General features: G+C 40.6%; 1 protein-coding gene across 1 annotated transcript in view; it reads left to right on the top strand.

Annotated features, from left to right (window-relative positions):
• The window catches only part of LOC120552109 (solute carrier organic anion transporter family member 5A1), a 43,766-nt gene that overhangs the window by 12,995 nt on the left and 5,985 nt on the right, over positions 1-24,786 (top strand). The window contains exons 3-9 of the mRNA XM_039789820.1: positions 10,523-10,655; positions 10,775-10,992; positions 14,320-14,484; positions 18,475-18,673; positions 21,362-21,521; positions 22,085-22,326; positions 22,504-22,568. Coding sequence (XP_039645754.1) covers positions 10,523-10,655; positions 10,775-10,992; positions 14,320-14,484; positions 18,475-18,673; positions 21,362-21,521; positions 22,085-22,326; positions 22,504-22,568 — 1,182 coding nt within the window. The remainder of the gene's footprint in view (positions 1-10,522; positions 10,656-10,774; positions 10,993-14,319; positions 14,485-18,474; positions 18,674-21,361; positions 21,522-22,084; positions 22,327-22,503; positions 22,569-24,786) is intronic.

Below are 24,786 nucleotides of genomic sequence, written 5' to 3' on the forward strand. Positions count from 1 at the left end.
ACAGCTTTTTCTTTTTGGACTGGCAGAATCATGCCATGCTAAAATAGTTATGACTGTCCTTCATGCACATCTTTATATGGTGTTGCTTTTGTTGGCCACATTTTTTAATGAGGAACACATGTTCTTGACTGGTCGGAGCATTGGTCTGACTACTGCACCGTAGCCTTTCTCCTGCAGCAGGGGAGCTGCTAGAAAAAAACAATCTATGATCTTTTCTTTCAATTTCTAAATATTTGATTTAGCGAAGTGAGCTTGGGGAACCCCTGCAAGGAAAGTATAGCAGCTTGCATTAAAATGTTATTACAGTGTACTGTTAGGGCTTTTCTTGCACTATGACAAAGATGTTTGTATTACTATGCTGCAGCAAGAAGCTTTGGTATAAAAAACATAACAAAAGAGACACAATTTCTGACTTTCTTTCAAAAGACTGATAAAAGTCCTTTCACTCCAGTAGAGCATGTACAGTAGATTTATGAATTGGATCCTCGCCTGCCCTCATTGTGTGTCTCACTTCAACACCCATCAACCATGCACCTAAGCACATCAGCATGAGAGACGAGGTACCTGGGTCATAGTTTGCTGTACAGAAGGATAACACAAGATGGGGAAGGAGAGAAAAGCAGACTTAAGATGCTGATCAAGTCCTTTGCGCCCCTTGTGATCCGTCATGTCTTTGCTTAAGGGGCTTATAACAGTAATGCCCGGAGTTAAAGCGGTTCAAAAGCCTGATGGGTGGCCTGAACGCAGATTTCCAAGTCAGAAAGGCTTTGATGTTCCTGTTGTTGTATGGTTTTTATGTCCGGCTGATAAAGTCTTGATTCTTTATCTGTACCAGTCTGTACTGCCTGCGCACCAGGTTTAAAGTTATTAACTGCACTTGATCCATTTAAATATTCTTCACATCATGCCCACATGTCATACAAATCTCATCCTTTTACCACTGTTCTGCCTGTGGGACGCCTTTCATTGACTGCGAGTACTATTAAATGTTACATGAACAGGTTATATCTGTATGAGTAGATTCCAATTTATTTAGCCATTGTGGTTATTTGTAATTAATATGAATGTTTGACTTATTGAGAATTAGTGAGTGTAGTTGGGTTTATGTCGATATAATCTCACTTGATGGAAACTGAGACAGTTTTCTATCACACTTCATTCTCATTCATGTCCACCACCTCTACTACCTACCTCTACTTAACTTCCCCTGACATTTTATCTGTTCACATCCTCTCTCTTGATTTCCATCTCATTCCCTCCCTGGCTGTTCTTATTCTATAGGAAGCACTTGTACAAGTACCCATATACTGTAGACCTTTTTCTATCCTGATGCTTAAAGGTCCCATGACATGGTGCTCTTTGGATGCTTTTTTATAGGCCTTAGTGGTCCCCTAATACTGTTTCTGAAGTCTCTTTCCCGAAATTCAGCCTTGGTGCAGAATTACAGCCACTAGAGCCAGTACCTCAATGAGCTTTCCTTAGGATGTGCCATTTCTGTGTATGTAGCTATTGAGGAGGAGAGAGGAGGGGCAAGATGGAGGGTGGGGTTTTGGCCTTGAACAACTGCCACTTTGCTTGTTTGAAAGCCATGATGTCTCTCTCTCATGGGTGGGCCAAATTCTCTGGGTGGGCAAAGCAGAAAAGGGGAGGTAAGTTATTAGATTCCAGATCGGCCCATCTGAGCTTTCATTTTCTCAAAGGCAGAGCAGGATACCCAGGGCTCCGTTTACACCTATCGCCATTTCAAGCCACTGGGGGACCATAGGCAGGCTGGGGGAACTCATATTAATGTTAAAAAACCTCATAAAGTGAAAATGTCATGCCATGGGACTTTTATTGCATGAGGAACACAATCACGCAAAGACACCTCAAAAGGGCTATGAATGAGAATCTTAAATTGATGTGGTGAAAGCATGAACACCAGTCTGCTTTTATCTATGCGTTAATATGACCGATTCCTACAATAGGAATATCTGTTGTACACAGCTGCTTTATACTGTATGAAAAGCTTCTCCGTCAGTTCATTAAATCCCTGCAGATATTTGATTGCAGCAAGACAGGTATGTTGATAAATCTGCAGCCTCCTATTTGCCAGAGCGCAGTGCCATAATGCACGGCTGTCCATTGTGTTTACCTTCATGCAAATGGCACGCAGCTGCTACAGAATAACTGTACACACCTCTACACACAGACTGGTCGGCTATAACGCTGTTCCGCCCATTTATGCGAGAGACATCGGATTACCGGAACTCATTGATCCTGCTTCCTTTCCAACTTAAAAAAACATGTTTTATTCTTGAAATGCATTACGGCGCAAACACTGCTGTATCATATTTAAAGATATGATGACTGATTTTTTTTATTTTTTATTTTCTATCTAATGTTGCTTTGAAAAAAACCCAGATGCAGATTTTTGGTGAGGTGTGGCACATCGTGCCGCTCTGCACCATCCAGACAACAAAATGATTTCCCGAAGAAGTATTTAATTTGTTGAGCTGCTGTGTCACTGTGATTTCAGAGCTATGAGACCAGACTGGTTGAGAGTGTATTTTGTTTAATCAACATCACCCTCTGATCTATATTCCTCTTCTTCCTGCCCTTTTGCGCTTTGCACTGCTCCGCACATAAACCAAAATAGCAGGTGCGTTGGGAGACACTCTGTACAGAACATGATGCAACATGAGACACTCGACACATTAGCTTTCAAAAGCAAATAGATTTAGAGAAGTTATGCATTTTTATATCCTCATCATCATCTAACAAATGCATATTAACTGTGTGGGTGTGTGGCCACAGTCCCTGTGCATGCCCTCTGGGCAAAACTGTAAGGTTAGGACTTGTAAGAAGACACTGCTATGTCAGCAAGTTGCCATGGAAATGCTGTCATTCCCCTATTTCATTGTCTTTTTCCTCCTCTTGTCTTTTGGGGGGTCAGTCACATGACTGAATTGATCCCCATAACACAGGGATACAGAAAGCGGTGTCCCTCTCTTTTCATTCCCTTTTTAACAGCAGCAGCCGCATAGATCATCTATCATACAGCTGTCACCTGCAGCTACACTTTCCAAAGAGCTTTAGGCATTGAGCTGGACTGTTCAGTGCAGTACATCAGAATTCTGAAGTGTGTGCTGACGTATCGCAACAACATTAAATGAGGCAGACTAGCTCATTTACTGTACATTTCTTTTTGTCACACAGCAGGTGTTGAAATCAATAATTATCCCACATCAGAGTGAATAGGTAATGTGTGATGCACAATGCTACATAAATCAACATGACTTTGCTCTTGAGTAATGTTGAAAAGGCGATATGATTGCATCTTTTAGAGATTAGATGTCGCCGGCATAACGCATTGAATACAAATCCAAGGTCGTTGTGTTGCTGCGTGCCATCCATTCCCAGGCTTGTTTGGAGGCTGACTGAGCTTTGTAGGCTAATAGCCAGGTGGAGCGCTAAATAATTCATTGAAACTACGTTTCAAGCCAGAGAGCGGAGAGGGATTACAGATCCAGGCTCTTACTTCTGCAGCCTTTATTGCAGGAAAGTGACAAGAGGAAAGTAAAACTAAAAACAAATGAGACTTTGTGCACATGGCCTGCCTGTAAACCTAAACGCAGACATACACACATTCTGCTCAGTTCCATTTCAGCTTGTGTGGAGTTGCAGATGTGATAAAAGTGCAGTTTGACACTGATGAATCTTTTGTTATGTGAATTGTAGCCTCAACCTTTTAACCCTGCGGTGTTCTGACAAGGCAGTGAAAGTTCCGTCCTTTATTTTATTCACGTAATTGGATCAATTCATTACTCTGTTGTAATGAGTTTGGCCACCGGGGAGCTGCTTCATTAGGTGCAATGTGCTTTCTCATCAGGTCCGGTTGCTCTGCGTTCTTTTCCTTCATCCTCTCTGCCGCTCTGTCTGCATCTCAAGGGTGAGGGGTGAGGAGAACAGAAGGTCAGATGAGGTTGTAAGGGGGATGGGGGGGTGAGCGTTACAGACGCCATTTTATTGTTATGCCTGAAATTCCATCCAAAGTTTAGGCAACTATGGAAGCAGCTGGGTGCCATGTATCCCAGATTCCTTGCGGAAGTTGTAATCTTTCGGGAAGGGAAGTTGCCCATTCCAGTTGTGACATATTTAAAAAAACTTGTAAAAGTGTAAAATCTCATCATCTGTAATGAATATCAGTTATAAAGCTCAAATAAATGGTCAATTAAACAGTAAGTAAAATAGACGGCTACAGGTCAAGTTTCAAGAAATTGTCTCACTACAATGAAATGGCTACTATTAGGGGTGGAACTGTTCATGAAATTCACGGTTCGGTTCATATCACAATTTTGGGATCACAGTTTTCGGGTCGGTACAGGGGGGTATTTCAACATGCTTTAAACAAAAAATGCAGCTTTGTTATTTTTAAATGCAAATGGCCATTTTTACACATATTATAGACTAAAGCCATCAACAAAGTGAAGCAAATCCTCAACCAGCACTAGACTTTTTATTTTTTTTTATTTTATTTTTTTTTAAACAGTAGCCTATAACATGTCAGTTCTTAATGGAAATATTAGTTGTTCCATTTTTTTATCAAAAGGAAAAGTGTCACTGTTATCATAAAATAAAAACGCATAAAGAGCAACATAACCCCCACACACATTGTACACTGTTTTCAAAACAACACTGCTCTGTTCATTCTATTTTCATGTTCCTCTGCAAGACAAATACAGTTCGTGATTTACTGTGTTGCTGAAATGTCGGTGGATATTATTGCACGGCTTAAGTAACGTTAAGTTACATTAATCATATGCTGAAACCCTGCATTCTCCATGACTGCATGTCTTTTGCTATGAACAGCCCAATGCTTCAGTTTTGGATTGGATTGCCCTGTCTGAATCTGCATGAAGAGGCGGTTTTCTTTCTGCACAAGCCTTTTTGACTGAAACACATGCCCCGAACCGTTCATCTTATTTACTTGAACCGTTCCATCCCTAGTTGCTATAGGAACTAACATCATTGCTTATGAATCCAATTGGGATCAGCTTTCCAGTCATACTCAGTTTATGCTATTTCAAGACTGGACTCTTTTAGGAACCCCATGCAGAAATATTTAAATACACCATTTTAGAATAGGCAAAAATAACACATTTATACTTCAGGCAAAAAAACGCATGGGATTAGCATGAAGTGGGCACAGCTGTAAATGTGAGACTTGTGGGTACCCGTATAACCCATTTTCATTCAGGTATCTTAAGGTGAGAGTTAAAGGGACCCCTCAAAGTAAGGCTAAATTGTGGCATGGAAAAACTTGCCACAATTCTCTCCCGGTGCTCCCAAGGGGGTAAGCGAGCATCCGCAAAGCGTACCTCCTATGGAGACATTTTGATGCTAACAATCCATCATCAACCCGCCGTTAGCATTCCATTGACTGCCATTAATTTTGGCGTCACTTTGGCAGCGAATAACTTTACATTTGAAGCGTTTAAAGACTCTATTTGTCCATTGTTTATTTCTAAAGAAACCCAACCATGTATAAAAGGCTCCATTACCTTGTATCTCACGTTATGGCTCCGTAGCAACTGTTGTTTTTATAAAAATAGGCTAACGATTGTCATAACCAAGCGACTTTCTGTCGCATAGTAGAGGAATTACCGTACAGTACAGGAGAAGCTCGCAGGCAGTTTCGAATTACATTAGCTGTTTAATTACTAATGTTAACTAGCATTTTAGTTAGCAATAATTAGCCTGTGTCTATGTTATCTCCTTACATATACCTACGCTCTCCGTCTCTGCAAGATTGGGAATGATTCAGATTTGTCTTGGCGCAGCTACCAGAAGACTTACAACTTTCAGAGAGGTTGCTCACGTCGTCAAGCTCAGTTTGAGGCTGCGCAGTAACGCTCAGCCATCACCGGAAAAGTGCTTCTAATAGACTTCACTGGTCTCCGTGGAAGTCTACGGCATCGCTTTGTCCATTCATTTTACTGTCTATTGGTGCTCCCGATTGCCAGTCTGGGTCTGATCTGGAGTGAAGATCATTTTACCTATTCAAAATCATTAGCAGGCACTGGGAATTTATCTTCCTGTAATCATGTCTCTAATTCATGCCTCTCTGCTGCCATTCTTTCAGTTTCACCCTCATTCATTCCTACAAGCTCTGAATGAGTCACTGCAGCTCATGAATACAGAGTCAGGAGGACCAGAGCTCTTACAGAGTGTGGAGGAGTGGAGACAACAGAGCAGCACTGGTCCCTGAAGGATAGATATTAGAGGGATGTTGCTGAGCAAGCTTTATCACTCTGTTACACAGCAGGATCAGTCACCACAGACTGCAGCCCAGCTCCTCTCCTTTTCTCTCTCTCTCCGTTTCATCACTCTTGCCCCCCTCCCTCAGATGTTATGCTTTTTCTTCCTGCATCATCTGGTTTTCTTTGTCTTCACTTTCTCTCTCTCTTTTATTTCTTTCTATATCCCACTATATTGCCATTCTCTTTCCAGATTGTCAAGTAAATCTCCTCATCTTGACACCGCTGTGTCCATCCATCACAAATACTGGAGCTGAAACACTAAATTATGGTCAATGATGCACTATAAAACTCTCTAACCTTCTCCCTCCTCCACTCTTACCCGTGATGCTCTTGCACGTCCCCTGTCACGTGTCCATGTGGATGCATGTTTTAAAGCGCCCATATTATGCTCATTTTCAGGTTCATAACTGTATTTTAAGGTTGTACCAGAATAGGTTTACATGGTTTAATTTTCAAAAAACACCATATTGTTGTTGTACTGCACAGCTCTCTCTCACTGCTGCAGATCCTCTTTTCACCTGGTTTCTGTTTTAGCTACAGAGTGAGACCTCTTTTCATCTTCTTCTTCTGTACTAGCTTTGATTGCGCATCCGCATTATGCGCGTAGCTCAGATGTAGATCATGTCAGCTAGCTAACTCTAGAGACAGTAAAAGAAAGCCTGTTTCTCCAACTTTGGTCAGTTACAAGGCAGGATTAGCTGGGAGACTTCAAAATGAGGGCGCACATGTAAGTAGTTCTTTTGTAGATTATGGTGAACTTGTGTGTGTTGTAGCAGTGCTTTGCTATTGAGAACGACATAGCATGCTAGCGTTAGCGTTAGCCGGCTAACGCTACGAGCTAACGGTTGTGGTTAGCCAGCTCATTTCGGACTGTGACGTCACAGTCCGAGGCCGATTTTGAACAGCTCACTAGGAGACTGAAAGCAGGACACATTCAGAAACCGTATCTCACTCAAAACAGCATGGATGGATTTTTTTCAAAGTTTGTATGTGTGTGGAAGCACCAGAGACACAAAAGAACACCCCAAATCCCAGAAAAGGTGTTTTTTTTTCATAATATGGGCACTTTAAGTGTTCATGTGTGCATTTAATATGCAGGGAGGGGGTAACCTTGGTTGAGTTAAGGTCACTGAGTTATAATCAATGCTTTAGTGCTTCTTGAGTTCTTTTGGTGTGTGTGTGTGTTTTTTTTCCCCAGGCCTGTGCAATAATCATTAATATCTTGCTGATATTGGATTCTGCTTGTAACATGTTAGTTTGCACGCTCTGTAACTTCTTTTCTCAATTTGTATTTTCTCATGCATGTCTAATGCATATAACAATGTCGGCACAAAATTCCCACAACATATTGAAAGTCAAGCTGGCTGGTCACATATATGGTTTAGATGCTAACTTTGTATAACATACTGTAAGAGTGAAAAGCCAATAACTACAATGGAGAGCTCCTAACCCATTATCTCTGCACGTGTATAAATTCATATGAAGCCGATAATGTATTGTCCTTCACATGCAGCTGGTAAAGGTCTATTGCGAAATTGAGTAAAGTGAGCCTATGGCACGTCATGCGTTCTACATTGGCATGCATCCCCTGTGCTCCAATATGTGTGTGTGTGAGATGGAGCGCTGCTGCTGCTGTGCCAGCATATTCCTCAATCCGATGGCACTGCCCTGGCTGCCCTTCAGTCCGGCCGCAGCCCTCCAAACCCTTCATCCCTAAATATCCTGGCTCGGTGCCAAGCGGGCAGGGTAGAGCGATCAGTCAAACACGGTTTCTGACCCCCTTCGTCCTCTAATCAGGCAGAACACTGTTAATGTAATGGATGGCGTGGCAAGACTGGCACTTAAACAATCCCCCAAGGGGGATAAAATATGGCCGCCCCACCTGGGTGCCTGAGACAGGGGATGATGGAGATTGGAGGGCAACCAAAGGACCATACTTGGTGCGCAACCTTTGCCTGACGTGTGAAAGGCTGGGTGCACCCAATGTGTCTGGCTCAAGCCAGTGTCTTATATTTGGGGCACAGAAAGGGTCAGCAGTCTGTGAGAATGATTAATTGATTGAGTTTATGTGAGAAATATCCATATTTAGTTATATTCAGGCTTCAAATCCTGTTAGGTTTAAAGGAAGAGCTGACTCACAAATGATTCACACACGCTACGGTCGTGTCCATTCATATTTCCATCATTAACCAGCTCAAAACTCATCATTTTGAAGAGTCAGACTGAAGCTCAATCAAGAGGCAGGAGATTTGGATCTGAAACATTGCAATCTATAAAATGATGTGTACCAACCGTTCACACTTACCCTCATCTTTCGGCTTTTATCTATTATGGACTATGTTCTGTGCTTTATAGAGGGAAATTATTTCTCTGTGTACCAAAAAAAAGCGTGCTTCACTAGCTCAGGTTTTGTGAGAAGTTTTTAATTTCTAGATTGAAATAATAAGATAAGACCTCTTGTTGTTCTTGCCAACTATAATTCATTGTTTATTGTCTCTGGTGAGTAATTTCTCAGTTACATTGTGTAACGGTTTGACGGCAGAGGTGAATTTACTCTCTCAGCCAGCAGGATATGAGAAATGGCGCAGTGAAAGGAGTTAAAAAGATATATATGAGAGAGAGAGAGAGAGAGAGAGAGGGGGAGAGGGAGAGAGCTGCTTCAGTTAGGTAGAGAAGTGATACATGTCTGCTAGATTTATAGGAATGAAACTGTCACAGATCTTGTTTATATTTTGAAATGTGTACACTTGCATAGGCATACTTTGTGTGCAGAAACTAAAATGTAAAAGACTGATCACCAGTCTTTGGAGCCAAGGAAATTGACCATTGTTGTCTTGCATGTTGTGTTGATGTGTGTAAGTGTGTCTGCTTTAGGCTGATAAGAGGATTTGTTGAAGGGCCTTTTGTTGTTAAAGCAGTATGTCCCCCTCTTTCTCCTTTTCCCAATTGTCCCATGATTTAATTAAGTGTAGATAAGGATTTGGACTTTAGGAAATTGTTGGAAGGAGTTCGCTCTATTGGTTACATCCAGGAGAAAAAAATGTCCAAAAGCAAGTGTTGGGATGAATATATGCGGCCAGTTAAAGATGGAAGCCCCTTGGGAAGTAGTGATGCGATATGCAAATGTTGGCAGGACCGCTGAAACATTTAGTGAAACAGACTGAGATGAAATGGCTTTTGAGCTTCCATTCTGAAAGTGTGTGTGTGTCTGTGTGTGTGTGTCTGTGTCTGTCTGTCTGTCTGTCTCTCTGGTCTCAGGGGGAGAGAGACTTTTGACTGTTGGTCTAGATACACAGCACACCTGCTGCTAAACACAGACTCTGTCACAAACTCCAGGACAAACATACTAATACATGATGTGCACGCACAGACTGCTGATAGGGTTTAGTGCAGGCATCCGAGAGAGTGACATTTGAGAGACCCAAATAGAAGAACAGGAGCATTTTGCTAGGTGTGTTTGTGAGAGTGAGGGGAGCAACAGAAGCATGTAAATTGTAGCCATCTTGCCAGTTGAAATGAAAATTTAACAGCTAAGTGTTCTTGTTAGTGAAAATTCACAGAAACATTTTAATGCATATGCACACACTTACAACCATCAAAGAGCTAATCCTTCCTCTGTCACATAAACGCACACTCTCACACCTTGACGGCTAGCAGCAATGTTCCAGGTTTAATTATAGAAAGTTTTCCCCCTGATTACAGCTAGTAAAGGGCTTTGACTCTCGTCTCTGCTTGATGTCCACAGGAGCTTTTACCACAAAGTGATGGAGTGTGATTGGCTCACCTCAGTGAGGGTCTGAGAGCCCCCGAGGGTTAATGTTTCATCATAACTCGCTCTGAGGTTTGCTGGTGTGGGATAGCTGCAGGCTTGCCCTCAGGTCAACGTGAGACCTCTGGAGCGTTCAGGTCTGTAGTTACAGACGCTTCAAAAGCTGTAAATAATTACCTTAGGGCTGGTGGAGAGTTCCCATTGATCTCCGTGCAGGTGTTCTGCATATGGGGTAATGAACAGCTCCCACAGGTCTGATTTAAGCAGTCACAGATAACAGTGGGTCATTAAGAGCATTAATGAGTGAAGTGGAAAAAACTTCTATGAAACAAAGTGTTTTCATAATGGGAGTTAAGTTAGGCATCATGCTCATCAAAAGTATATTATCCAGGAAAGCAGTTTAAATTATTTTAAGGAAGCTTCTGATTGGTTCTATCTGTCTCTCTTCCAGCCATTATGTATGTGATGGGAGCCCTGGGACCTGCAGCTGGTTACCTTCTGGGAGGCGTCCTCATTGGCTTCTATGTTGACCCCAAAACTGTAGTCAACATCGACCAGAGTGACCCCCGCTTTGTTGGCAACTGGTAAATATGCATGTGCATCTATAGGACTGCCCGAGCCCTTATGGGCTTTCCCTGTACGATGATTAATCTGTTCTCAATTGTCTTTTTGTCTTGTCCCATCTGTTGTTTCTTCCTCTCAGGTGGAGTGGCTTTCTCTTGTGTGCCGTAGCCATGCTTCTGGTCATCTTTCCCATGTTTGCCTTTCCCAAAAAGCTGCCCCCACGCCACAAAAAGAGGAAGAGGAAAAAGATTGGCTCACCCAGCAACCAGTCCAGCGACGACGATGTGATGAAGGAAAAGTCCAGTAGCAAAGATCAGAACGTCACCTCTTCCATGGGCTTTGGAAAGGACATCAAAGGTGAGGAACAGATAATATCTGATAATGTCATCCTTCCTTTCCCACCTCTGGAGATGTTACCAGTACCTTACATATAGGAACTATGTGCTATTGATGTACAAATGGCCCATAATCTAATCAATGGCAAGGATTAGTCATTTTATCTAACCGTGGATGCTCCATCGAGATCTCCTTTTTAAAGATGTTATTGATTAGTGATGAATGAGGTTGTCCACACAGTTGAATAAATGAACTGTAAACGTGGGCAGTTTTAGTGGACATTGGGTTCTATTTACTAGGAAATGAATAGTAAACATGTTTAAAAGGTCATAAATAATTGCCGGCAGTGTTGGAGACTTGGTGTTTAGCTTAGAAACTGTGATTTTAAATTAAGGGCAGTACAGTTTTGATAGTTTACTTCTCCAAAAAAACAATGATGCATTCTTCAGCTAACTTTTTTAAATGAACCCTCAGGGGAACTCTGTCACATTTCCACACACAGGAGAAGACCATATATGCAACAGAGCAAAACTGTAGCATGCATGTTTGCTCTTGCACTCTTTATTATATGCACAGTAACTAAAGTGTTTCTAATATTTATTTTGATTATTATTATTATTGCTCATAGATTTAAGAGAGAGAGAGAGAGAGAGAGAGAGAGAGAGAGAGAGAGAGAGAGAGAGAGAGAGAGAGAGAGAGAGAGAGAGAGAGGAGAGAGAGAGAGAGAGAGAGAGAGAGAGAGAGAGAGAGAGAGAGAGAGAGAGAGAGAGAGAGAGAGAGAGAGAGAGAGAGAGAGATCTTCTTCAGATCTGCTGTTGCTTGTCCCAGCAGGATGTTTTGGGCTGTGTGCAAACTATGGCCAATTTTGAAGACTCAGTACTTCAATGTTTGAAACTGTAATGTATTATATTGCTGTGCGTGTCCTTCTATTGAGGTGTGTGGGTTTGTCTATAGCACAAATTCAGCACTTTCTGTGAAAGGTATGCCGCCCTGAAGTGATTATTTTCACCAAGCATTTTTTTGCCCTTCAGATTATCAGCAAACACTTAAAAATGCTAACACTGAATGTTTTCAGTAATGCACATGAAGGACACACTTTTCTTTGGATGCTATTCTTAACATTTCTTGGATTTGTAGCTAGTATAGATAAGTAACTGCAGCCACATACTATATATCGCAATCATATTTCAATAGCTGAAAATACAGATACAGTAATGTAAAGTAATATTTTACTCTGAAGCAGGACAAAAGTAGTTTCAAAGTTACTTGCAAATAAAAATAATGTGACCCAAGACTAACTCTTTAGTTCCATCCTCAACTCTGTTTTTAAACTTTAAGTTCCTCATAGATGGTATAAAAGTGACATACGGATTTAATCCATTAATTGACTGATTGCTTGTCAGTAAATAAAAATGCCCAAGTACGTCCAAGCCAAGGTGGCATCCTTAAATGTCTTACTTTTGTCCGATAAACAGCAAATCCTCATACTGGAGAAGCTAGAACCAGATACACATTTAAACAAAGTGAAATGTTAAGCAAAAGCATATGGATAAAACAGTTTGACCGAGTCGTCAAATAAATTCTCACAATAAAATAGCGAGTGTGGCAACTATTGCGAGCCAGTGGTCTGTCTGATTGGGAGAGCAGCTGCTGTAGACGTCAACAGGACCTCGCCATCTGTCCCCCCTCCAGACAAGATTCCAGTCCAGCTCCACAGGAATTAAATAATTAGCATCACTATTCTTTTAGTATCTTTTGATCTGAAATAACCCTGACAGATGCTAACATTTCCCCACCTACAACAAGATTAGTTGAATTAGTGCTATCCCCAAATCAAGGTGGGTGTGTGTGGGTGTGGGTGGGTGGGTGGGTGGTGTGTGCTCTCCTGGTATTTTTGGATTTCAACTGCAGAAAAAAAAGCAAAGAGAAAATCTCTCTTTGATTTCCTGTCTTTCTGTTCACACTGTAAACCGAAAATGTGAATCTTTTTATCTGTGGCCTTTTATTTAAAATATTCTAATATTCTTATAAATAATTTGATTTAAGATTTCAATCTGATATTTTTTTTGTTTATGGTCTTATGGCAAGAGAACAAACCAGACACCCGCTTTAACTGCTCACGCTCAAGGTCAGTTTGGAGATGTAGTCTCTGCAGCAGCATTTTCTTGGTCTTCCTCAGAACATCCTAAACAGGTGCCTCAGCTTTTTTTTTTTTTTTAAATGGGGAAGCAGCATCTTAAATCTGAGGTCTCTGTGGATTGTGGAGCTCTTTTTTATAGTTTTATTTTCAGTATTTTGAGTACAGCACCTTTTTAAGGCTCTCAGCAGACACCTTTTTTAGTTGGTGTATGGACAGCATGGTGGTATGATTTTGGAAATAGTTGTACAACTGGGAGTTGAGAGATCCACGTTTAAGTTGCCATGACAGCAAGCATCTGCCTCGCGGATGTGCCTGTGAGTAAGAAACTGAATCCCCATTAGCTCCTGCTTTGAAAATGATTCAGCGCTGCATTTCATCTGATGGAGAGAAAGTGACATCAGAAGTTTATCTTTGGGGATCAGTAGATCAATAGAGAAAGAGAAATCATTCTGCCTGGGAACAGTAATGTACTTACAGTTTGACTACATTACTTTTGAGTGTCGGGATAAGAGGGCATTCTGCATCATGTCAACCAAATCATATGGACACTGTGTCCGGGCAGACATAAAGGGCATGTTTGCCCTTGTTATGATGAACCAAGGATAAGCTTGGTTTGTTTTGGGCTCTCGGCACAGATGCAAATAATCCACATACTTGCATTGTACAGCAAAACTTTATTTTTTTAGGGTTTCAGGCTACAAGCCTCTGTGTGTGTGTGTGTGTGTGTGTGTGTGTGTGTGTGTGTGTGTGTGTGTGTGTGTGTGTGTGTGTGTGTGTGTGTGTGTGTGTGTGTGTGTGTGTGTGTGTGTGTGTGTGTGTGTGTGTGTGTGTGTGTGTGTGTGTGTGTGTGTGTGTGTGTGTGTGTGTGTGTGTGTGTGTGTGTGTTGTTCCTGCAGTCTTATCCAGATGTAATGAGACATGGTTGAATGCATGAGTGTTTATTTATGTGTGTGTGTTTGGGAGACATTTAAAGATGGAGTTAACATTTACTCTATTATTACCCAAGGTTATTATGACACAAGGTTTACAGTATTTGGGTTACAGATGCCTTTTATTAATTACAGCTTTCCAGTAATGATTCTTCTTCTGATGACCCTGTCAAGTTCATTTTGTGTGGGTGTGAGTGAGAGCCAAATTAAGAGACCGATTGTGTGTTAATTACAGCACAGTAATGAAGTGCTCCATCTTGTCTGGTATTCCATCCTCAGAACTCCCCAAGGCAGCCCTCAGGATCCTCAGCAACATGACCTTCCTGTTTGTCAGCCTGTCCTACACGGCAGAGTGCGCCATCGTCACCGCCTTCATCACCTTCATCCCCAAGTTTATTGAGTCACAATTTGGTATCCCCGCCTCCAACGCCAGCATATACACCGGTAAGTCTCTTTTGTTAATTCACTCTTTCTTTTCTATAACTTTATTGAAAATGATGCAGTAGAACATGTTGTCATATAGCTGCCTGTAGAAGAAAGAAAAATCTAAACAACTTGTGATGTAACAAACTAATTTCAGTTGCGATTAATCCATCTATTATTTCTGTTATTTTTAAAAATTTTAAAAGTCTAAAGTTCGGGGCGGCCTTTAGCTCACCCAGTAAGAGCGTTCGCCCCATGTTGACTGAGTCCTGCAGCGGCGCAGGGTTCGATTCCGACCTGCTGCCCTTTGCTGCTTGTCATCCCCTATCTCTCTCACCCTTTCATGTCTATCCACTGTCTAAAAAAAAAAAAAGCCCCCCAATAAAATAATCTATCAGAAAAATATATTCTACAGTAATGTAAAACTGAGCAGCAAATCCTCACATTTCAGAAGGTGGAATCAGCGCCATTTTTACTTGAGAAATTTCTTTCATGATTTAGCCATCATCAGAAATGTTAGTGATTTATTTTCTGCCAAGCAACTAATCAATTAAAATGTTGTTTCATCACTTAAAATAAGCACAAATATGGTAAGAATCACGCTCTCGTCTGGATGCTCTGCAGTGACTTTCCAGATGGGAGAAAGAAATTTTTGTTTATTTGCCTATAATGCAGTAATAACGCAGTCATTTTCATTAATTGAAATGTCCCTGAAGAGATATGTTATAACCCAAACTATTAGATCAATAAGGCAAAACTTCTTTTGCAAAGAGTTTATTAGAATTTATTACCCTTGTCTGCAGCCTTTTAAAAAATAATAGATCTAATGGTTACAAGGAAACATACATTTGTTTCCTTGTAGTAGTATTATTATTATTATTATTATTATTATTATTATTATTATTATAAGTCTTTAGATTTAAGCCTGCATGTTAAATTGTTACATAATTATACTCATAATTTTGAAAACACACGATTATGTCTTTAGAAAATTTTGTTTTTCACTGCAGTGAAAATGGTTTGTTTGACATTGTGTGTTGCTTTCTTTTTGTTTATTCTGATCTTGGACAGGATGGTAAATGATGCATCAGCACATACTTTATGCACTAGTTTGTAGTCTGTACCAGCTTATGCTCACATTTGTTCTCACCTCTCCACGTCTAGCACACAGTGATTCACAGCCAGAGGGCAGCACTATGAGTCATCGCTGACTTTCATTCAGTGATGAGCTTCCATTACATCTCCTGACTGTAACACACAAACCTCTATTGACTGCACGAGACATATTCATCATAACACACACACACACACACACACACACACACACACACACACACACACACACACACACACACACACACACACACACACACACACACACACACACACACCCTACCCTGTGCTCTGCCTGTAATTTGTGCACCACATATGAAGCATGTACAAATCCTTCAGTCATGTCTAAGACAGTGGTACTAATACAAAACCAATCTGGTAGGATTATTACAGAAACCAGGGATTGAAAACTAAATTATACCTGTGTATTTGTCTGTCCAAGTATTCTGGTGCCTAACATATGGTCATCCCTAGACACACACACACACACACACACACACACACACACACACACACACAAAATACCTTTGCCTCATCTCATCTGTCTGTTGCCAGGATACAAGGGGTAAGAGCAAACGGGTGGTGCGGTTGCCATGGCTACTGAAACGATGCCAAGCTGCTGGGATGTGATGATGGTTGAGATGAGGGCACTCCTGTTGATGGGAGCACAGTGCTTACTCAGGCAGACAGATGGACTGACCAACTGTGACATTTCTCTGATTGTGAGGGACTGTTTTTTAAAAATGACCACAATACCAGACAGTGTGAAAATTGTTTTCACAGAACATCTTATCAAACTTAATCAAGTTAGGATTAGCTTTCAACAATTTTAAGCAACAGAAGTTGATATTTGGGAACAAAAATGTAAAGATTGACATTCAGAGAAATTTGATAAAATTTGCTTAGTTGATTGGATTTTAAAGCCACTATAAGTTATGATTTTATATTCACAATGAGTGTGTTTTTATTAAGTAATTATTGTGACGATCACGCAGAGAATTATTGCCCATCTCTGCAGTTCCCCTCAGCTCAACAGAGCTTTATATTGTCTTTCAGCTCATTGTTTTGGTTTTAAGGCCCACAACTTTGTCACCACTTGCCCAGCACCAGCTCCAGCTCCAAATAGCAGACAGACAAGAAGAGAGTAACATGAATATTTTGGAGCATTTAGCCATTAAAAGAGACTGATATTTCCTTCAGGAGTTGGTAGAGTGATATAACAAACTAAAAAGAAAGTGAATATTGTACCTACATTCATTAGTAGCTTGAAACACAATTTCAAATGAATGCTAACGTAGTTTTGTATATGCTGCTTGCGTAAATAAGTAGTATGCAGTATTTTAACACATTCACTGTATCAACTGTATCTACATCATCGTTTCTGCTGCGGCCAGCCCTAATTGCCAACTGATTGAATATTGTTTGGTTCAGTTCATTGACGCTTTTATACTGTTTTTGCTGTATTAGCAAACTGCCATTTGGTCATTTTTTGGGCGGGAAAGTTCTTAGCTGTACAGTAAATTATGCATTTTATGTTTCCGGCAGCACCAACAGTGCTTTGCTAGAAATAAACAGAAGAATAATTAGAAAGTCTCGCAAATTACCACCTTGATAAGTCTGTATCATGCCCAGTTAAAGAGCAGCCACTGCCACATGCTCATTAAATGTTGCTACAGAAATAGCACTGTAACATATCGCACACACCCCATCAGCTGCAGTTTCCCCTATGCTGCTCTCTGACTGTTTCTCTGACTTTTTTCACTTTAGTGCCTCTGTTAATCTCACCCACCCTCCTTTCAAATATGCACTTTCCATTCTTATTATTTTTCTATTATTTTTTCTGTGTGTCAATTTTTTTCTCTATCTCTGCTGTACGAGCTGCAGTTGACAAGGTCTGTCACGAGAGTCATGGCTTCTTTTATGTAGGATCTCTACAATAGATTAGCACCGACATGCACACATTTATCAAATGCCTGTTAATCCAGATAAAATGTAGCATTTATTACTACAGCATAGTATGTACTGTATGTGTGCACTGTAAGTCACTGTAATATGATATCTTGTTTGGCTGTGTACATGTTTTAATCCTGCAGAAAGCACAAGGTTTTAACACAAAAAAATGCACTTACAGGATAATGTTATGCCACAGCTGCCTGTTGCCTAGCTCTCAATGAGCGTGCTGAAAGAGACACATTTTCTATTTCTGTTACACACAAGCACATGCATACAGAGAGGGAGAAGCCAGATTACATTTCTGTGTACTTGGATCACTTCTCTGCTGATCCTCTCTCTGTGACGACCCTCCACCCCCGCTGACTGACCCCATCTTGCTCGTTACCAGGCCGCGAGCGCCTGTGGCTGGACTCGAGGGCTGCCATGTGCACGATGAACTCCTGCACGATGTGACACTTTCCACCCGGTCCATCCTGCCAGCAGCCAGCTTTGCCTTTCTTCATGCTGTCAATTAGACCAGCTTTAGTGGACTGAGAGCATGTGGTCCTGTACTGCCACAGTCTAAAATGACTCACTGGTAGCCCACAGTGTAGCCTTGTCAGGTTGATACAGCAAAGCTTATTCTTTCATTTTTCTTTGAAGTTATTTATTCTTGGGAAGTCGCATTAAGATTGATCTTTCCTTTTCAAGCAACTGTGTCCAACAAGACAGCATACAATCCTTTAATATAAAAGCATGACATGTTCACATTAATCATGTAAGTGCACCTGATTAAAATACTGTAGATCTGATTATAATTGCAATTAGTCAGTCATGCTTTACAGTAATTAATTCAGCGTTAAAAAATTCTTGACACAAGTTAGCTTTTATTTCTGTGTCGTTTGCAACACTTCTGAAGTCTTTTCCTCTTTCACCCAGCCTTCTTTTCCCTCTTCTCTCTCACAGGCGTGATCATCGTACCCAGTGCTGGGGTGGGCATCGTGCTGGGAGGCTACATCATCAAGAAGCTGAAGCTCGGCGCTAGAGAGTCAGCCAAGCTGGCCATGATCTGCAGTGGGGTGTCTCTGCTCTGCTTCTCCACGCTCTTCATAGTGGGCTGTGAGAGCATCAATTTAGGAGGCATCAACATACCTTACACCACTGGGTAAGGGAAATGTACTTGCTTTGTTAGCTCATTTTCCCCGACTATATACAAAATGAATAATTTTATGTATGTGGTACTTGGGAGCCAGTTATACAGTTTGTTTTTAAACTGGTTCTTTTTTTTATTTATTTTTTTGGCCTTTTTGACCTTTAATTAATAGGACAGATGAAGACAGGAAAGGGGGTAGAAAGAGTGGGGATGACATGCAGCAAAAGTCTGTGGGTCAGACTCTAACCCCAGGCTGCTGTGATAAGAACTGAGCCGAAGTACTGCTTATTTAAAAGAAAATGCATATGAAGTTATATCTGAAATGCACACATACTGGAGGATGGCGTGGGACTGGGATGCTGTCACCGCTCCCATCATCCTCATGTGTTATAGCATTGTGTTGAATGTGTGAATGATTAATTAGCAACACTGGCATCTGCTCTCGTGGCTCTGTTGAATCACTCTGCCACCTCTATTTCTGATGCTGCCACTCGACACCACATCAGCAGCGAGGCTTCACCGTTAACAAAACAGTCATCCCATGTCTCAGCCCGGGGCAGAAGTTAGGAACACACTCATACAGATAGACGCATGAAGTTAAAGTTACGGAGTGACCTTGACTTACAAACATATTACATATCTTCTCTATCCCATCTCATTAAACTGTACGCTGCTAATTTTTTAATTCTAAAGTTTGTTGTGCAGGCATATAATCTGAAGTATAATACATATAAAAACATCCTTTGATATTAGACGGGCCAGCTAACTGCATCGTCTCAGAAGTTCACTAAAAAGTGAACACACATGGAAAACTGCTAAACCTCTTTGAAATTTAAGTTAAACATGGTGATTATTTGTCAAATAGTCAGCGTGCCCTTTAAAGCCCCATAGCTGACCCATTAATAACTGCAGTCTTTGTTTAAGCCGGTGTTTATAGAGGGGTCAATAAGAAGTGTGAGCCGGTAGGGGATCCTCATTATGAACAGCACTGGTCACTAGTCACCGGTAGCACCCACATGAGGAATGTTTAGCCCAGGCCCACCCTTTGTGTCACTTGTCTGTACTCACACACACTAGTGTGGATGGAGCTCTCCCTGCTGGAGACTATTTGACAAAAAAAAGGACATGACAAACTCCAAAGGTCCTCAAACTTTTCAAAGCCAAGATATCAAGCTCTGGAATATCTGCAAAAGTTTTACGTGATTATGACTTGGGCCTGTATGCTGAATTATAAGCTGCATGTAGACAAGTACATTTTTAAAATAAAGCTGGGCCATGATCAGAATACTGCATCTTGATAAACCTTCACAACTCAGTTTGTTTTCCTTCATTCTCCCTGTTCAGTGTCTGCAGCACTAAACCACATGTAGCCACTCCTCTTGGCTCTCTGTTTAAGTTTTATGCAGTGCAGCTGGCACACAATTACACAACATTTGGAGGGTTCGGTGAAGGCCGGAATTTAGTCTGAACAAAAGGACATAGGCAATCAGTGCAGCGAGCCTGCGACTGCAGCAGGGTTGGTGCCTTTTTTAACGGGCATGCAAACACGCACACTGTCTCCTTCACACACACTGTCTGGAATGTGACACTGTTGTGTCAGGATGGGACCAAATGTGCTTGCCCTGTAACAACCAATATAAAAATTAGGATGTGTATCACTTTATGCTCTTGTGAAAAATGATAGTCCACTGATTATAAGAAGCATAACATAATAAAAAAATTTCCCTGTTTTGCATCTTGAACACATTATCAAAATTCAAACCTTCAGCGAGGGTGTGTGTGTGTGTGTAGGCTGTTGTGTTGTTACAGCCTGTCCGCGGCTGTTCCGCAGGGCTCAGAGCGAAGCTTCCCAGAGCAAACCCAGGACTCGCTTCACTGCTCCCGGTTTAGACAGAGCCAGCATCCAGCGACGGTTCCCACACTGTCTCTCGAGTCACTGGAAGTTATCACTTCCTCACCCCCTTGTTTCTGTCCTTCTATCATCACACAGGCTGGTAGAGGGCTAGATTAAAGATTATTAAAAGGATTATGTGCAGCAGATTAATGATGAGACGCAGAGACTACAGTAGACATTGTCGAGAAGATTGGCAGCCTCTTTCATAGCAGCATTACTGCACTGAACAGAAATAGTTTTACTTTGCAAATAATATACTACATTTATGGTTTTTTTTTTGTTTGTTTTTTTTATGATTTTCCTGCTTAAACAAAAGTTTATGGAGTGATGCCATACAGGGAAGGGGAGTGGGGACAACAAGTATTATCCTCATTGCAGCAGGAAGCATTAGGGTTTATGGGAAATGTGGTCTAAAATGTGACCTATGGCCCCATACATTTTTCTGGAGCTAAATGGTGTGCTGCTATCCAAGCAGGGCCACACTTGTAAAAGACGTTGCAATGAGACTAGCCTAAATGCATTAATGTGTAATAAATGAAGAAATCCTACCGAGCGTATGGCCAAGTACCCTTCCTCTCGCCCTTGCTGACACAACATTACTGTAACTTTGAAAGTGTGAATTAAAAAGAAAAGCAACATTGTCAGTGCATTTAATGTTATCCAATAGGTTTTGAAAGGCTAGGAAAAACAAGAGTTTAAAAAAAAAAAAAAAAAGCATGTAGCCTCTGCACTGAAATGGTCCAGGACATGGATATGATGGGTCCTTGTTGTTCTTAACAGATGTTTTTGTGTGTCCCTCTGTGCAGTCCGACCCTGACGATGACCCATAGGAACCTGACCGGCAGTTGCAACGTGAACTGTGGCTGCAGGATCCATGAGTACGCTCCGGTCTGCGGCTCAGATGGCATTACCTATTTCAACCCCTGTCTGGCTGGATGCAGCACTGTGGGCAATGATAGCACCGGGGTGAGTACACTAAAACACTTATACATATAAAACACACACACACACACACCCTACACCTTTTGTTTTTCTGTTTCAGAAATATTTTCTATGTGGCCATTTCTACATCAAGTAGGAGAGTAAAAAAGGAGTGATGAAAACGATTTTAGAGAATGGAAACACTAATCATAATGAATAAACAAAGACCTTTTCTGTACATTCTCCTGAAAGTACAGGACGTCTCAAACTCCACAACAATGTTAGATAGGAAGTTATGACCGCATGAGGAAAGGAAATTGTTAAACAAATTGTTAAACAAATCAACAGTAAAAAACACCTTAAACTGTAAAATGTCCCTGAATACTTTTTCTGTTGAACGTTTTGAATTCCCCTTCAGAACACAAGGCAAAATAAGAGTTTACTTACAAAATGTAACGTGCAAAATAATATTTCTCGATTACATTGTTTTTGTGATCGTTAGGAGCCGAAATGGCCATCAAAATTTGATTAATTACACAGCCCTAGAATTGGCTTCAAATGTTAAATTAGCTTAAAAAGAGATTTACTCTTGTTGTTTCTCACTACAGATTAGGAACTACACAGACTGCGGCTGTGTGCAGAGCAGACAGGTCATCACTCCGTCCTCGGGGGGCCAGGGCAACCAGCTCCAGCTGGTCATCGTTAAAACCTACCTAAACGAGAACGGCTACGCTGTATCGGGGAAGTGCGACCGCACCTGCAACACTCTCATCCCATTCCTCATCTTCCTCTTCATCGTCACTCTCATCACCGCCTGTGCCCAGCCCTCCGCCATCATTGTCACACTCAGGTAAGGGACCGCTTCTGCCAATCGATGTCGGTGTGTGTCCACTCTGCTTAAAGGTTGTCTTATTTTCTGTCTCTTTGAACTGAATAAAAAAACGTGATAAACGTTTTTCTTACATGCTTTTATTTGGATGCAGTGCAGTAAATCTGTATCGTTTACGTTCTATTTCTCCTTTGTCAGGTCTGTTGATGAACAGGAGAGGCCTTTTGCTCTTGGGATGCAGTTTGTCTTGCTCCGAACTCTTGGTAAGTTCCTGAATATTTGCACTATGATGAATGATAAATATATTAGAACCACACACTGTATGTTTTGTGACCCTGTTGGGTTGAAACACTATAATCCCTTGTCTATTGTATCTACTCTGATCATAAAGAGTAGATGTTAAGCTAAAGATTTTCAAAAAGCACACAGGGTGTCATTTAGAATAGGCAGAAGAAAACCTACTTTATTGATACCCAATGGGGAAATTACATTATTTCACTCTTATTTTTTTTACGAGTAGTTTGGTTCCTTGTTCAAGGGCACTGAACCACCATTTAGTGAAAGTAATGTATTTGTAACTAATTTGTGTATACTATGACTTTTCATGACTTTTTAGGACATAATGACATTTCTGTGATTTGTATGGCATAATATACTATGAGTTTACCAAATGTATGGCATTACTATGACTTTTTATGAAATACTATACTAATGAAAGTTTTGTGGCATACTATACTATGATTTCTTTTGTGATTATTATTTTTTAATTTTGTTTTAAACATTTTTATCACATGCTATATTATGACTTTTGTGACTATTTTATGACAAACTATACTATGACTTTTCTGTGACTTTTTATGACATACTATAGTATGACTTTTTAATGATATACTATACTATGACTTTTTTATGGAATACTATACTATGACTTTTCAAAACAACTTTATGACATATTATACTATGACTTTTTACCCGCCAAGGAGGTCATGTTTCTGGTTTTGTTAATTTGTCGGTCAGCAGGATACTATCCCAATTTCCATGAAACTTGGTGGAATGGTATTAACCTGACTCCGCCAGATGGATTGCTTCGCATTTGCTCGGCATATCCATCTGGGAACTTTCCGTTGGAGAACTTTTGGGAAGGGGAGAAAATACTGGTTAGCTGATTGGATAAACCCTCTGTCTATCACCACCTATGTTGGTGATAGACGGGCCAAATCAACCAGTCGGATCAAACTCTTGCCGAAACCAGTCGGGAGAAGAGCTAAAACATCTTTTCCTCCGAGAAAAGCCTCCAGTGCCGTTTTTTGCTCTTCTTTTACTGAAGGAATACTTTTTTATTCGGATAAAACTTGCGTGATAGCTACGCTCATCTCATCCGTGGAAGCGCAATGTTGTTGAGACTGAACAGTCGCTTCTTGTTGCGTCACACCAAAACCCGCCTCAAAACCAACGCTGATTGGTCGGTCGTTTGGCGAACTGCTTCAAATTTTCTCTATCTCAAGATGCCAGACTGATCTGCGAGTAGAAAACTGGAGCTCGCCAGATCAGGACGGTCTCACGAGGCTAGAATGGTATAGCATGGGCAAAAAACAAACAAAACTTTGAACTTATGACTTTTTTTATCACATTTTTTTTCAACATACTATACTATGACTTTTTTCGACATAATATACTATGATTTTTTATATTTTCATGACATTATATACTATGACTTTTTTGACACACTGTACTATGAATTTTTTGACTTTTTTCAACATATACTATGACTTTTTCGACATTCTATACTATGACTTTTTTGTACTTTTTTCGACATACTATACTATGACTTGTTTAGACTTTTTTCAACACACTATACTATGACTTTATTATGACTTTTCGACATACTATTCTATGCCATTTTTTTCCGACTTTTTTGACATGCTATACTTTGACGTTTGACTTCGACATACCTATGACTTTTTTCGACCTCTATGACTATAACTTTTTTTTCGACTTTTTTCAACATACTATGCTAACAAAGAAGGAATGCAACACAGCAACAATTTTCATTTGGAATATTTTATTTTCAGATTTTTTTTTTTTTACAAGTTACAGAACAGATGCACACAAGATATACTGACTTTTTCAACATACTATGAAATTAATTTGACTTGATCTGTCCGGGGACTTGACCCAGCGACCCTCTGGTTCCCAAGCCAAGTCCCTACTGACTGAGCTACAGTACTATAACTTTTTCGACATTTTTCGACTTTTTTTGACATACTTTACTATGACATTTTTTGACATGCTATACTATGACTTTTTTCAACATACTATACTATGACTTTTTTTTGACATACTATACTGTGATTTTTTTTCCGACATACTATGACTGTTTTCAACATACTATACGATGACTTTTTTCGACATACCTTTGACTTTTTTCGACATACTATACTATGACTTAACAGGACTTTTTTCGACATACTATACCAGCCA

Source organism: Perca fluviatilis, chromosome 22, assembly GCF_010015445.1.
Source record: "Perca fluviatilis chromosome 22, GENO_Pfluv_1.0, whole genome shotgun sequence".
NCBI classification, from domain to species: Eukaryota; Metazoa; Chordata; class Actinopteri; order Perciformes; family Percidae; genus Perca; species Perca fluviatilis.